General features: G+C 46.9%; 2 protein-coding genes across 2 annotated transcripts; both read left to right on the top strand.

The window, feature by feature from the left end:
• Positions 1 to 255: 255 nt before the first annotated feature.
• On the top strand, positions 256 to 2,933 carry PtA15_11A10 (uncharacterized protein; the record flags this gene model as incomplete). Its single annotated transcript, XM_053160985.1, has 13 exons — positions 256 to 306; positions 406 to 473; positions 566 to 575; positions 722 to 869; positions 949 to 971; positions 1,059 to 1,181; positions 1,264 to 1,400; positions 1,478 to 1,867; positions 1,944 to 2,145; positions 2,229 to 2,305; positions 2,395 to 2,521; positions 2,598 to 2,701; positions 2,786 to 2,933. The coding sequence occupies 13 exons, from the start codon at positions 256 to 258 to the stop codon at positions 2,931 to 2,933; spliced, it is 1,608 nt and encodes a 535-aa protein (XP_053024878.1).
• Positions 2,934 to 8,991: 6,058 nt separating this feature from the next.
• PtA15_11A9 (uncharacterized protein) lies at positions 8,992 to 9,613 on the top strand (the record flags this gene model as incomplete). The annotated part of the gene is made up of 4 exons (XM_053161676.1): positions 8,992 to 9,083; positions 9,195 to 9,279; positions 9,422 to 9,498; positions 9,598 to 9,613. 4 exons carry the CDS (start codon positions 8,992 to 8,994, stop codon positions 9,611 to 9,613), a joined length of 270 nt encoding a protein of 89 aa, XP_053024877.1.
• Between the last annotated feature and the right edge of the window lie 6,066 nt (positions 9,614 to 15,679).

Here is a 15,679-nt window from a genome sequence, read left to right as displayed (position 1 = left end):
TCGAGTCGTCAAACCTTCATGAAATCTTTGAGCTGCAGCAGTACCGCTTGTGCATCTGGGGTACTGATCTATGTATTCTCTTTTTGCAGATTTGAAAAAGATCAAGCCGTAATATAATATCACAAATTAAGGAGATGCCTTCTGATTTTGTTGGACACTTCTCCCTATGCGCTATAGCATACTTCACGTACCTTCTTCTTAGATAGTGCGTTGGCTTTTTAACCTTATACGTGTGCCACCGGTTTTTCCGCTCACATGAACAATTTTGCTGACATGATTTTCGCTACCTGGGCAGCCACAACAGGGGTAAGCTGGGCTGGGATCAGATTACATCAATCTTCTGAGTGAGATTATTGCGGCTTATCGGTAGCTCATTTTCTATTATCTTTTCCGCGTTACCATGAGCCTATCATAGCCATCGGAACCAGCAAGAGAAAGGACTCGAAGTTCACCGACATCCCGGGATGGCCTATGTACGTGACAATCTGATACCAATCTACTTCTCCAGATTTTTATTGGACGACGAGACTTATTACTCCTTGTATTCCCCGTTTTCTCTGCTCAGAATCGGACAGGTATGTGAATCACTAATGATCATCAACTTCTGCCCTATATGAAATCAAAATAAATTCGAACTGTGTGGCCCAAACCATCGACTGGCTGAGAGAGACTTCGGGAGGTAAAGCATTAGCTGATCTAAAAATATCCCTAAATATGTTAGATTCCCGCAGTGATTTCGAATTTCTCACATCCTCTCGAATTGGGGATGAAGAGACACTTGAGGTTTGGACCAGGCTGGAGTGTGACGATGCCTGGGCTGAGGCTGGTAGATGTCAGCAAGCCTGAATGGCTCGAGCACATCCAGAAAAGTAAGTCCTGAAGGTGTTTCTGCTTCTTGTCGCTTTTTTGGAGCCAAAACAACGCTAATCAACAAAATGTATATTCCAGCAAATTTTAACAATTATGTCAAGGTAAGTGTTGGTCATCGCCTCCCTCCGGAAATTTATCTTGATTATTCACGCTCAATTTAACGATACCTATCCGCCATTCCTTCAAAGGGTACTCGTTTCCACTCGGTAATGACTGATGTCTTTGGAAATGGCATCTTTGTCACTGACGGCCCGCAATGGAAAAGCAGTCGGCAAATTTTAGCACCTCTTTTTACTGTCAAAGCTTTCAAGGTAAGTGCCTCTTTTCCCTCTATTGTTATTGAAGCGATCTTGCGCTGACAGATGTTTTGTTTACTTCTTTTGAGAAAAACAGGCTTGCATATCACCGACCCTCAGAGTCAATCTTGACAGCTTACTCGAAGGCATGGAGCTTGCTTCCGAGGTTCGGCCGACAGTGGATCTTTGTGACTTCCTGTTCAAGTTCACATTGAACTTCATTGTATACGCGACGTGAGTCGTTTCATCAGCCGAAATTGACGAGGAGTGATGTAAATATATAACTATGTGCTCTGTATAACGTACTGCAGCTTGGGGAAAGATATGGGTCAACTCGACCATCTTCATATTCCTTCGATCCGGCCTTCAGCCCCCTCGCCAGATTCCATGTTTGTTGATGCATTCGATTTCGCTCAAAACCAGCTCGACTTTCGATTTTCGATCATCACTCTTTGGAAAGTCTTCGAAAAAGTTAATGTACGCTTAGGAAGGAAGATTAGGTCTGCATGTGAGACTCTTCACCAATACGCCTCCTCGTTAATCGACGAACGGCTGGCCAGCTATGATCAAGACGCCCAAAGGTATCACGAGACCCCAACCGATCTCCTGGGATTTTCCATCAAAATTCGCAAGGAGATGGGTGGTGAGTTGGGTCAGGAAGAGTTGAAAGATGCCTTCTTGAACCTCATTATTGCTGGTCGGTGAGTCTGAAGCTTTCCGCACTATGGGGCCATAAACTGGGGAACGTTTCTGAGACAGCTTGGATTCTTCTCACAGAGATAGTACTGGGGAAGCTCTTACATGGGCGTTTTACCACCTACTGATGAACAAGGATCTTGTGGCTAAGATAAGGGAGGAAGCCAGTGAAATCACCGGTAAAGATAGAGCCGGTCAGGTCACGTATGCGAATAACAAGGAATTCAAATGGGCGCATGCAGTTGTCCTGGAAACTCTTAGGCTACATCCAAGTATACCCAAAGTGGGTTTCTTCATGTCTTCTCATGTTAAAAATTTTCAAAATCTTAACCGGATGGGCTCTCTTTTTGCGGTGGGCGGTCATAGAATGTTAGATTCGCTCTCAAGGCAGATCGAATCCCCGGAGGGCCAGTAATCGAGGCAGGTGATGCTGTTAGGTGGAGGTGGGTCGGCCACCTTAATGCTGCTTCTAATTGCAGCCAATTGCCAGCTGATTTTCTTTAATCCTTTTTTGGAGGGACTCTATGTGCAGTGATTGGGCAATTGGTCGAGATCCTGAGGTTTGGGGAGAAGATTGCCTGGAGTTTCGGCCGGCTAGATGGATCGATGAGAATGGAAATATCAAGCAGTTCAGCCAGTTCAAGTTCCACACCTTCAACGTCAGTTTACCCTATCTCTTTGTATTTATTCTGTGTAACCCGTAGAGATTAACCATACTCTTATCAACCTTTACAGGGAGGTCCAAGGGTTTGCTTGGGTATGAACTTTGCCATCTTTCAGTGTGTCTCTCTGATCGTGGAGGTTTTCCATAACTTTGAACTCGAGTTCGCCTCAGACTGGTAGGCATCTTACCCAGAAATCAATCAATCAAGCTCTTTATCCTGGGTCCGTATACTGACCATCGCGGGTGATAAATTATGCAGGCTACAGCAGGTCCAGAAATCACCTATCATCGGTGACTTTTCCACTTCATCTAATCTATACCAGACACCCCATTATAAGCCCTCACTTACGCTGCCAATGTCACAGCCAATGATAGTGACCATCAAGTCCTACCATGGTGACAACTAAGACAGGCGTCGGCTCTTCCGAAGATGATCGCCGACAAGCAGCAACCGGTTCCTATCCAAAATAACTTACATTTACTTCCTTCTCGTTGGCCTTTTGATTTCTTTGCTTTTTAGTCTTCTACTATTACTTTTGGAGTTCCATCACAATTGTTTGAACCGACTCCTTTGAATCTATACGAGTCTGACACTGTATTGGTAGTTTTCCTGATTATGGATGTATGTATACACAGAGAATTTATCAAATACAATTTTTTTGGAGCTCAAGGTCTATTTTTCTCTCTCATCCTAATTTGGTCTCATGATAATGTCCAGTCTTATTTCATTTGGGGCTTGGTTAATATATAGAAAATAATGTCAGAAGGTCTTTTTTTACACTGTAAGTTATGGTTCCTGCTGCTTGGCTGGTTATCTTTCCAGCTGTGAGACAAACTTGGAGTACTAGTCTGCCCAGTGCCATGGCAAAAGGCACCGTGTTTACTCTTACTTCCACCAAAAGGGGGTGAAAAACTTGGGTTTTGAAATGCATGAAAATTGGGTTTTTTGGTTGGGGCAAAACAACTATGTAGCACAAAAATTTGGCCTACAACGTTGAGGATCAGTCGCTCAGGGGCCCCTTCTCAACAGGCTTTTTGGCCACTGTCTTTGTTCCCATCTCTGTTTGAAGGGCGTGTGGCCTCCAGATGGCCTAGCAGTAACCATCACCCATGGAAGCTTGGTGTCTCCCCTGCAACAACATAGTACAATCACTTTGAAGAGAGTGACAAGTCCGGTGTGGTATGCTTTATGGTATCCCGTATGCCAAAATGAAAATTTGCTGTGTTTCTTTCTTATTTCTATTAGTTTCACTCTTAATCTCCCTTTTCCTCTCATAAATCACTTAATACTCCTCAAGATTCAGCTTCTAGGGACATATTCACCCCAAGTCTTGCCTTACAGAACACTCATAAGGGCACTCACTCAGAAGTTACATACTCTTATACACTCACAACACCCCTTACAACCCCAACCAGTTACACAAGCCACATTTACAACACTTAGTCTACACACACAGCTACATACATATTTACATACAGCTACATCATCACTTACATACATACAGTGTACATACACATGCAGGCACTCATGCATGTGCTAGCTGCATGTGATAGCTGCATGTGATGGCTGCATGCGCTAGTGGATTTTTGTTGCATGACAACAGCAGGTGACCTGGTTACAGCATGACTACACTAACATCCTGTCCTGACCAATCACACCCCCCTGATTCAGCCTGCAGATCACAACCCATAATCACATGTACAGTCCTGACCAATCACATTCACCCATTCAGTATATGTACTAGCCAAAAACTCTATTTTACCTAGCTAAAATATCTCATGCGGAGCTCCTCTGGAGCTAAAATCCCTCATCTTTATCTATAAAAGGAGGCTCTCCTCCCCTGTTGTAACTTTCCCCCAGCAGACTACCTGCACTCAGTTTCCCCTATAACAAAGTACACAACTGCTCACTCCACAATATATCAGTCACTCTATATTTTGGTTTTACACACATTACAAACACTTACACACAAAATAACAACTCAACACAACACTTACATTACATGAAACAACTCTCTGAGGGGCGCAAGTCCTACAGGATTTGGGTGAACAACTAGTTTACGGCCAAAGATTGCCAGTCAAATAGCAGTATCGGTGCCTGGCCAGCCGCGGGTGTCTTTCTTGAGTATATCTGACTCCTCTTGAGCTCAAGCTGTTGGTTAAAACACCAATAACAGTCAGACTAGTTTTGACTTAGGCACCATGATTTGCTGACTGACTGTACAGCTTTTCCAGTTCTTGGCTAATGTATTTTTGATTAAGCGCTAGCGAGCCTATTGGTCAAAGCTTATTAAGTTATTGGGATTTAAGCACCAAATGAAAACAATAGCAATACTAACCTTGGCAAACCTCGCGGTTCTCAAAAGCTTCAAGTGATTTTTGAGTACTCTTTTTAAGTGGCTTGGAAGCAACTCTTGTTCCTAGCAGTGTACCATCTCCACAATTGCCTTTTCTCTTCACCGTATTGGTCCCCGCCATCCAGACTGCAAAATTTTGCATTGGATCACCCTCTTCAATTAGAATACGCAGATACTCGTCACCTAAAATACTTCTGCCTTGAAAGAAGAAGGGCTTTTGGTGGTCTTGTGCAGCAAGCACAAGATACCCTTCAACTCCAAAGGAGTTGCTGAGCTCCTTAAGCTAATTAAAATTGTGTCTAAAGTGTTAACATGAACAGAGGGGCAGGAGTTTGGAGAAACAAAACTGACCTTGAGTTGTACTCCTCCAGCTCAAGCTTTAACTTCCTCTCAAAGAGTCTTCTCCAATTTAAAGATCTTGCAAAATTGGCCTTGCTCCTCCGCGTTTGGATTGTTTAATTGAGTTGAAGCTGAATTGTTGGTTGCTGAGCTGTGATCCAAATTCATTTGGCTGTGCTGCTTGTATAATTTGGAGGCATCCTTGTTGTGCTGGCCAATGTTTTTATTCGCTGATTAACAAGGAATCAGGCCGGGTTCAATTAGAATCATAATATGATAAGAAATCAGATCAATGAGAACATACTGTTGTGTAAAACCTTCTGCGCATCTGGATTATTCTTTCAGAACCTGTGCCAGTTGCTTTTTTTATGTTGGGTGCGGCGCTGTCCAAGATACTTGGTGAGAAGTCTGAATGGCCGGGAGCACTTTAACAATAATAAGTGCTGCTTCCTCAGATAGTCAAAGTAAAGGTTCTGTGCTTCTATCTTGATTGCTTGGTTTAGCTTCTTATAAGAGATGTGCGTTTGTTGAAGGTCGTGGAGCTCTTTCAGGGTTTTCTTTTCATATTCTGCCATGACGTTGTCGGGGGTCAATAATGTCTTCTTGTTGGGATGGGGGCTAGAGAAATCTGGATCAGGCAGGGAACCAGACAAGTTGGTGTGGTTTGTTGTAGCAGTGTGAGAATTGTTGCTTGCTTGCTGAGGTTCTGATTGGCTAGGATACGGGACGCGTTGGAGGTTACAATTGACAAGGCTGCTGGCAGGCTGTCTAGGATTTGGGACGCGTCCAACATTACCATCTGGTGTACCGAGTTGACTGAAGACTGTTTCAATGGGGATATCAGCTTGCTGGTGGATGTGAAGCGCTGGGGTACGGCTTGGGTTGAGTTGAAAAATTGAGGGTCTATCAAACCGCTTCCCTGATACGAGTTATTCACTAGTTGTTTGGCCGGTACGCCATTGGTGTCCTGGTGAGATTGCATTATATTTCTGCCTGTGATTTGGAATGAGATATGAAGGTGAATGTGAGCTGAGCAATTGGTTTAGAGGGGAGCCGGAGGGAACTGGAAGGAGAAATATTTTGACTTATTATGATTCCGCTTAAGCTTGGACCGTTCAAGTTTTTCATCCGGCTAAATTTATGGGTTTGGAGTGTACAGCAAAGCACAGCACAAGTTTTGTTTTGGTTTTCTGCCCCACCCCCTATCCCGGCGATCCTTCCTGCCCTCTCCCTCTCCTCATTCTTGATAACCACGCCCAACCCGACCCAGCTCCTTCCCCATAATGGTGTTTGTACCCTATCCGCCAGCGATCAAGGTTGTGGCTGTCCGGATGGCGCTCGAGGGGTTTTCCAAATCACACACCTGTCAAACCCTTGGCAAGACGATCTCCAGGCAGTCCTTCCAGCGATGGATGCTGCTTTACCAAGAAACCAAGGCAATTGTTCGCAGTCCTGAATCTTACAAAACTCGCGGACAGCCTCCAACACTCTCAAGCGAGGAATGTCGATTTATGGTCGAGTTGGTTTGTTCTGAACCGGGGTTGTTCCTTGAAGAGATGCAACAGCGACTGTTCGACTCAACCGGCACCCTTCTTAGCATCCAAGCGATACACGAGAACCTAGTCAACAGATTGTCAATCACCTTGAAGAAGCCTTCAACGGTGAACTCCAGGAAGTCGCGGGTTGCAAAGTTTGCATTTGTTGAGCGAATGGAATTCTTTCCTGCCAACTTTCTTGTTTTCACCGGTGAGTGTGTTTCTTTTTCCTTTGTGTTATGAAATCTTGGACTAATAGAGGTGTGCTCTTTTCTATCCAAGATGAGAGCTTCTTCTGTGACAAAGACATTCTCTGATTGTTTGCGAGGTCAAAGCAAGGAACCCCAGCTCAGCGCTTAATCATCAACCAGAACCCCAAACGTTGGAGTCTCTTGCCAGCAATATCGCTCAACGGGTTGGTTGCGCTCACCACGACTAGCGAAACGTTCCAAGGAGAAAAATTCGAGAATTTCCTTGAATTCGACTTGGTGAGTACAGGACCCAGGAAACCCTCTGTAAATGACCGTAACGAAAATGTATGAATTTTTTGGCAAAAACCCAAAATGGTAGGCACAAAAATGGTATGAATGGGCTTTTTTGGCCTCAATGGTAAGCACTTCAAGTGTATGAAATTTTTCCTGGGTACAAGAGGGTAGTAACTAAGATGTATGAGATTCCTGAGAGTGCAGCAGAAAAACCCGTAGCCCTCCCCCTCAGCAGCACAGCTTGGCTTATTTTTGGTACCCCAGTGCCCCACCTTGGCAGGGCACCCCATCTGGTGCAAGGGGGTGCCAGCGGGGCGGGGGGCCTGTATGGCCTGGTGTTTTGTAAACACATAGCTCAGCACGACAACATCGGGGCTGAGGATAACTTAGATTAGCGCACAAGGGCGTGCAGCTGCTCTGTGTGGTTTCACGCTAAATACGTGTGGTTCAATTGCTTTACTTTTTCAGCTCTGGTTGGTTCCAGAAGCCTAGGCTATCCCGGAAGGGTGAGTACACTGCTTCCCAAGCTAGCCGAGTGAGGGTCGGGGGTAAGGTGCCTCACTCCGGAAGACGAGTTCAGGACGTCGACTCGACCTCGAGACGAGGAATGAGTCGCGCCGCTTGGCTTCGTGGCGGAGGGAGAGGAAACCTTTACAAAAACAAAAGTTCTCGCCACAAGGGCGAGGGGGGTACGACCTCAGACCCAAGGGTGGGTGGGTGGTGTCGAAAAAATTAGGGGCTAATTTCTTAAGCGACACTTACTAAAGCGCCAAGAAGCTAAGGGAGACGGGGTTCGCTTTGGTAACGGTGCAATGGGGGAAACATTGGGAGAGGCGCTCCCGTATTTATAGAGGGACCAGTACCTGGGGACTGGCTGGAGCGGTTAACTCCTTTGGTCTTCCCTAAGCGGGTGGCCCTTTAAGGGGCCTCTGGGAACGGAAGGGTTTCGGGGTGGTTCCTACTTTTAGCCATGTATGGTTTCATCACAAGGCCTGATGGGGGTTTCCCATCCTCTACGGTCGGCGGTAGCATAAACGTGTTGTTCTGCGCCACCGGCGCTTGGGGGGGATGACGCGTTCTAGAGCATCCACGGAACTAAACACTTCACGCTACGCTTCCAGTAATGGGCAAGGTTTTTTTTTTACACCCCCCCCCCCCCCCTCGGCAGGAATGGTAGGCATGGAAAATGTATGAAAATTTGGGAAATCCTCAAAGCATACGCACAAAACGTGTATGAATGAGGTCAAAAAATGTATGAATTTTGTCGAAATTCTGGATTTTAGGTTACGGTCATTTATAAGGGGTTTCCTGGGTCCTGATGGCAGGCTATTTGAGTTGACATGTGTATTGAAATGTACAATTATGGAGTGCGCCCGGTTTGGAGTTGCGTTGTAATGTGTGAAAGTCGAGGGACTTGTAAAAGTTGGCTCGAGTTCGGGGGGATTCCAGCGGGATTGATTTGAGCGGGATTACAGGCCTCGCATGCATCTGCAAGCGCAGTCGTTTACTGGGTGGATAGGGACAGCGCGGCCCAACGCGTCAACTTCCTCTGGTTGAGTGACACCTGTATTAACCCTGCGTAGTACGTCATCGATGTCTGTGAAAGTCCACCCAACGGTCTCAGGGGCAATATCGCACATGCTGGGGATCATCAGGGATCATCTATTGCTCAAGAAACCCATTCACAACCAAAACCAAGAGACGTCGTCAAAAGCCATATCCTGATCAATCAGTTTCAAGTCTCAAGCCATGTCGCTCTCATCGATTCGCCATCATTCTTCCAGATTATCTCGTCCATGTGTCCAGAAGCAGTTCAGCACCCATGTCAACCCAGTCTTCCGGTAAGTCTGGCAGTCGTGTCATGCGACGCAAATGTGTTTGCATTTCTGATCGACATTCGCCGTTCACCACTTTTCCTGCTACTTACTGATCTGGCTCTATTTCCGAAACAGGCCCGATAATGCTGTTCCGACGACTGATGCCAAAGGCTTCCAAAAGCGTGAACGTAGCGAAGAAGGTCGATACGCTCGAGAAAAGGCAAGTACACTTCTAACCAAGGGGGCGAGGGGGAAAGCACCTATCCTCGCTGTCCTATTTTCTGTTTTTATTCTTAAGCAGAGGGCGCAGATGGATCTAATCGCTTCTCTCCGTCGCCTGAATTATCTCCCCCATCACTTAGGAAGTAGCGGAAATCAAAGAGTTACGGGATGAACTGGCGAGACAAAAAGCTAAGATCGAAAAGCTCGAAAACAGCGTGTACGTTTACGGACTGGTTTGATTGCCCATGTCTCTTTCAGGCGCGCCGATTGTGATTTATTGATTGATTTTTCTGATTTCTGTCCACATGTTGTTTAGGAACTCGAAGAAATGATAGATAGTCCTCGGCGGATCGCTGATTGATTATAAGTGGATCAGTGATCGAAGACTATTATAACGCTATCCAGAAAATCAGAAAGATTTGTGTATCTGGTATATTGCTCCTGTATACTTTAAATAACCAAACGTTTATGTAGCGACCTCCATCGGTGTTTTCCATTTATTTACAAGGGGAAGCCCCCAAATTTGGGGTTCCAGGGGGTGTTAAAGTCATAGGGGTTTGTAAATCACAGCAAGGGCATAGCCCCCAAATTTGGGGTTACAGGGGGTGTGAAAGTCACAGGATGTGAAAGGTGTTGTGACACAGCAGGCTAGAGTGACTCTGAAAGGTAATGGATTACAACCTCGGCATCCAGGATCTGATCCTGGATGCTGAATATCCCGCTACTGCGGCAAGGTTGAGCATGTGTAGCCCCTTGGGCTACAACACTCCCTCTCTCGCCGTAGTAGCCGTACTACATACAACTAGAACATGGAAGTAGAGAAAACGATTTTGAAAGAACGGCAGAACAATGGATATAAGATGAAGGGAGCAGGCAAGGAAAGAAGAAAAAAATATATACCCCAATCACCCAGCCATTATTTTCTCCTTCAGCGTGGCAAAACTTTCCGGCGGCATGCACTTCGTGAAGATGTCTGCAAGCTGTTCTTTTGTACTGACCCACTCTAGCGCTGTCTTTTTCTGGAATAAAGACTCATTAGTGATATAAGAATCTCGGTCAGTGTGCCTCGTCCTCTTGTTGGATGCATCATCAGTAGACACCTTTATGGCGGATTGGTTATCACAAAATAAGAAACCTACAAAATCCTTCTTTAGGACATCTTGGAGCAGGTGTCTGACCCATAAAGTTTGCCTAGTTGCCACACCCAGAGCCATGTACTCTGCGTGACAGGTCGACGACGCCACCGATTTCTGGCATTGCAACACCCAGAGAACGGGGCAGTTCAGAAAGGTGATCAAGACGCCATAGGGAGAACGTGAAAACTCTCCTCCCCACAACGCGTCTGCAAAAGTCTTAAGAGGCTTACTGTCAGTACAAGGGAAGAGACATAGCCTTACATCTTTACTGCCGGCAAGATAGTTTACCAGGTGCTTAATACCTTTCCAGTGGGTAACCCCCGGTTTTGCCGCAAAACGAGCTAGGTAATTAACCGCAAAGCAAATGTCTGGCCGCGTACCTACTGCCAGGTAGCTGAAAGAGCCAATCACAGACAGGTAGCAACCAGAATCCGCTTCAACCCCCTCTTCATCCGTTGTTGCATTGAAACCTGTCGGCAGTGGTGTTGTGACCGTTGTAGTCCCATCCCAGTGTTTGTCCAGGATTCCATTCACGAGCTCCCGCTGAAAGAGTTCAAAACCTTTATCGGACCTCTTCACATTGAGCCCGACAATTGAATCTAAGCCTGCCGACCACTTTATCTTGAGAATGTCCTTCAGGTTGTGTTCCAGGCGTTTCAGGAGCGCGGGACTTGATGCCGTGACGACGCCATTGTCTACATGTAACCACACTACGCCGGCCTCATCCGAATGTCTGAGAATGTACAGACTGTTGTCATACTGGGATGGAGAATACCCAAACTTGTCGAGAACAGCCTTCAAGTGTAGCCACCAGCATCTGGCCGCCTGGCGAGTGCCGTAGAAGGCCTTCTTGAGTAGTAGCGCATGACCCGGCGGCGTCTTCATTCCCTCCGGCGGCTTTACCCAAACTTCCTTGTCAATAGGTGAGTTCAGGTACGCCGCCACGAAGTCAAAGCTTTGAACAGGACCCAGGAAACCCCTTATAAATGACCGTAACCTAAAATCCAGAATTTCGACAAAATTCATACATTTTTTGACCTCATTCATACACGTTTTGTGCGTATGCTTTGAGGATTTCCCAAATTTTCATACATTTTCCATGCCTACCATTCCTGCCGAGGGAGGGGGGGGGGTGTAAAAAAAAACAACCTTGCCCATTACTGAAAGCGTAGCGTGAAGTGTTTAGTTCCGTGGATGCTCTAGAACGCGTCATCCCCCCCAAGCGCCGGTGGCGCAGAACAACACGTTTATGCTACCGCCGACCGTAGAGGATGGGAAACCCCCATCAGGCCTTGTGATGAAACCATACATGGCTAAAAGTAGGAACCACCCCGAAACCCTTCCGTTCCCAGAGGCCCCTTAAAGGGCCACCCGCTTAGGGAAGACCAAAGGAGTTAACCGCTCCAGCCAGTCCCCAGGTACTGGTCCCTCTATAAATACGGGAGCGCCTCTCCCAATGTTTCCCCCATTGCACCGTTACCAAAGCGAACCCCGTCTCCCTTAGCTTCTTGGCGCTTTAGTAAGTGTCGCTTGAGAAATTAGCCCCTAATTTTTTCGACACCACCCACCCACCCTTGGGTCTGAGGTCGTACCCCCCTCGCCCTTGTGGCGAGAACTTTTGTTTTTGTAAAGGTTTCCTCTCCCTCCGCCACGAAGCCAAGCGGCGCGACTCATTCCTCGTCTCGAGGTCGAGTCGACGTCCTGAACTCGTCTTCCGGAGTGAGGCACCTTACCCCCGACCCTCACTCGGCTAGCTTGGGAAGCAGTGTACTCACCCTTCCGGGATAGCCTAGGCTTCTGGAACCAACCAGAGCTGAAAAAGTAAAGCAATTGAACCACACGTATTTAGCGTGAAACCACACAGAGCAGCTGCACGCCCTTGTGCGCTAATCTAAGTTATCCTCAGCCCCGATGTTGTCGTGCTGAGCTATGTGTTTACAAAACACCAGGCCATACAGGCCCCCCGCCCCGCTGGCACCCCCTTGCACCAGATGGGGTGCCCTGCCAAGGTGGGGCACTGGGGTACCAAAAATAAGCCAAGCTGTGCTGCTGAGGGGGAGGGCTACGGGTTTTTCTGCTGCACTCTCAGGAATCTCATACATCTTAGTTACTACCCTCTTGTACCCAGGAAAAATTTCATACACTTGAAGTGCTTACCATTGAGGCCAAAAAAGCCCATTCATACCATTTTTGTGCCTACCATTTTGGTTTTTTGCCAAAAAATTCATACATTTTTGTTACGGTCATTTACAGGGGATTTCCTGGGTCCTCTTTGAACCAGCCATCCGTATGCCGCAGCGACCACCAGTAAAAGACGCAGTGGAACAAATGTTGCTGTCGGCGCAAATGTTGTGTTGAAATCATCTCCTTTGACTTGTGTGAAACCCTTCACAACATATCGCGCCTTGAAGCGTATCCCATCGCCGTCTGCAGCCGGTTTCGTGGCAAAAACCCATCTCCCTCCTAGAGCCTTCTTGTCCTCAGGCTTCAGTTTCAGAACCCACACCCTCATCTCCTCGAGGTTCAACAGTTTGGTGGCAATTGCTTTTGACCAGGACTCCTTCTCCGGAGAGTTCATTGCTTGACAGAAGGTCTTTGGGACTAAGATAGCGTAGAACTGACACAGACTCAGGATCTTATCTACAATTAACTCCTGATTGGTGAATTCAATTTCTTGAGAAAAATCGCCAAGTTGTAACAGATTCATAATGTAATCAACCAAAAGTTTCTCAGACGGCCCCGCTAGTGATAATTGTGGATTGTCTGACACTGAGATGGCGTTGGCAACTACTTCCCGTGGTAGGTCTTCATCCGGGAACTGGACCATCGCTGACAACACAAAACGCTTTTGATTGGGTATCCAGAACGACCATCCTTTGCCCTGCTCTAAATGTGCTATAACGAGACCTTTTACCGCCCGTTCATCTAGCTTTTTTTGTTTTTCTTGAGGTATATGAATGTATCCCACACTTCCAAATACCTGGAAGCCCTCATATTGAGGTTTCCATCCAAATAGGCATTCATATGGTGTCAGATCCTTACTAGCTTTGTTGGGCAGGCGATTGAGAACGTAAGTTGCCCAGAGGAAGGCATAACCCCAAAACTCCTTGGGCAGGGGACTGTCGATGAGGACCGTCCTTCCAGTATCTGCAACAGTCCGGTTGAACCTCTCAATCACTCCGCTTTGGTAGTGATGGTACGGGAGCGCCTTCTCCGCCCCTATCCCTTTCTCCGCCAGAAAATCGGATAGTTTCTTGTTGGCAAAATCTCCGCCGTTATCGCTCCGGAGTGTTTGGACCCGTTTCCCAATTGCCTGTTCTAGACAATTGATCATGTCGATGATGTGCTGATTGGCCTCCAATTTCTGTTTGAGAACCTTCACAAAAGCATAGCCCGATGCAACGTCCCGCATAGTGAGCAGGTATCTGCCGCCATCAATCAAATCTACCTGAAAAGGGCCCATCAAATCCGTGACCAGAACATCCAAACGCTCAACTGTCCTAAGGGTAGAAGCTAAAGAGTTAATTTGTGTGCTTTTGCTGATTGCACAAACAGGGCAGTGATTTTTTCCTCTTGGAATCTCATCAGGTAGGCCATTCCCAAATTTTAGCTTAACAACTCTCCTTATGTGTTGGAGACTGGCGTGCCCAAAAACTCTGTGATAGTACAGAAGTTTCTTTTCATCTTTGGTCAGATCATCTGGCTTCCAAGAAAATTTAGTCGCCTTTGCCAGCGGTTCTTTGAACACCTCATCTGAGGGGGGCACCTTAGCTTTAGAAGCAAGAACAGAAATTTCATTGTCATCGGTAGCAGAAATAGGATTAGACACAGAGAGTTGGACGGAAGGAAGAGACTGAGGTGAAGAAGCGTGAGTTGGAGTATTGGAGAATAGAGACTGAGATGGAGAAGAAGAAAGAAGACAAGTATGGGAGATCAGTTCCTTCGCCGGTGTGGAAACAGAAAGCAGCATATGGCAGTTGTGGGGTTGAGTAGTTCTTGAGCTATCTGCTCTTATCAGCGGGTAGGGCATACACCACCTGTTTTTTGCGGACTCAAAAACACAATCAAAGAGATGTTCCCCTGTGGAGCAGGAGATATGGAACATATCTGTGGCTTTGTCATAAGCAACAAGCGCGTTAGCTTTTCGCAGAGCTGCCATTGATATCAACATGGTTTTAGCCTGCTCACAATACAGGACTTGTTGAATAACAATGACTGAGCCATCAGGCGTCAGGAACTTCAGGGCTCCCACACCCGTGATTGCTGATCCTGGCCCACTGGTAGCTACAGAAACCGCAATAGGTTTTGGGAGAAGCCGAAAATCATGCAATAATGATTTAGAACCTGTGAAACCGTGGGATGCCCCAGTATCGAAAATAGCAGTCTCACTCACTGAATCCTCTCCAAGAGCCATCAAATGGAAGCTGAGAGTATCCAGGTTGTCAGGAAGACCATTGACCTCCACCATGTTGGCAGTCACCCCCCCTTTTGCCGAAGTTGAAACAGCTGCTCCTTGATCGGAGTTGTGATGACCGGCCACCCAATGATTTGGTTGATACCGCGGGCAATATTAGTCGGCCAGATTGCGCGCGTGTTCTTGATTCTTGGTGGGGGGGGTGGAAGGGCCGTCAAAAATTGGTCCATGGGAAACGGCTGGAAGCCATCGCTGTGCCGCTTGGGAGATGTCCGTAGATTGTCCCTACAATGGTGCCAATTGCTCTTCCATTGCCTTTACCAGCTTGGCCTGTTGCTGGCCTGTCCGGACAATTCTTTGCATAGTGATTCTCGCCCCCGCACTGCCAACACTTGTGCGCTGTCACCGCATAGAAGTCAAGAGCATCAACCCACTCATCTTTGGGTACTTCTGCCAAGAAAGCAGAGACATCGAAGTCGGTCGTGTTGCTGGTCAAAGTTGCCAGAGCTGTTGGAGGACTGGGTGAGGTAAATGATGGGCTGGGATCTGCTTCTAGTTCGGTGGCATGTTTGTGTTGGTCCTTGCAGATGGTGAGGGCCAGCATTATTGACTCAAAAGATGGGCATCGGCCTCTTTTGTCATCTTGTACCAGTTGTTTGACTTGCAACTCAAACACCTTTTTGTAATTGGCATTTGAGTCCATTAACGCCGCTGTGGTGATTTATATAGGCAAGCGCGGTAGAATGTCCACGCGGGGATAGCGTGGGTGGGAATGCACAAAGCCGCTCAGGCAGAGAGCATTTTGGTGACAGAAGCACTGGGGATGAGGTCAGGAAAGCACGCTAAGA

This window comes from Puccinia triticina, chromosome 11A, assembly GCF_026914185.1.
Source record: "Puccinia triticina chromosome 11A, complete sequence".
Classification (NCBI taxonomy): Eukaryota; Fungi; Basidiomycota; class Pucciniomycetes; order Pucciniales; family Pucciniaceae; genus Puccinia; species Puccinia triticina.
This window is presented reverse-complemented; position numbering and strand designations above follow the sequence as displayed.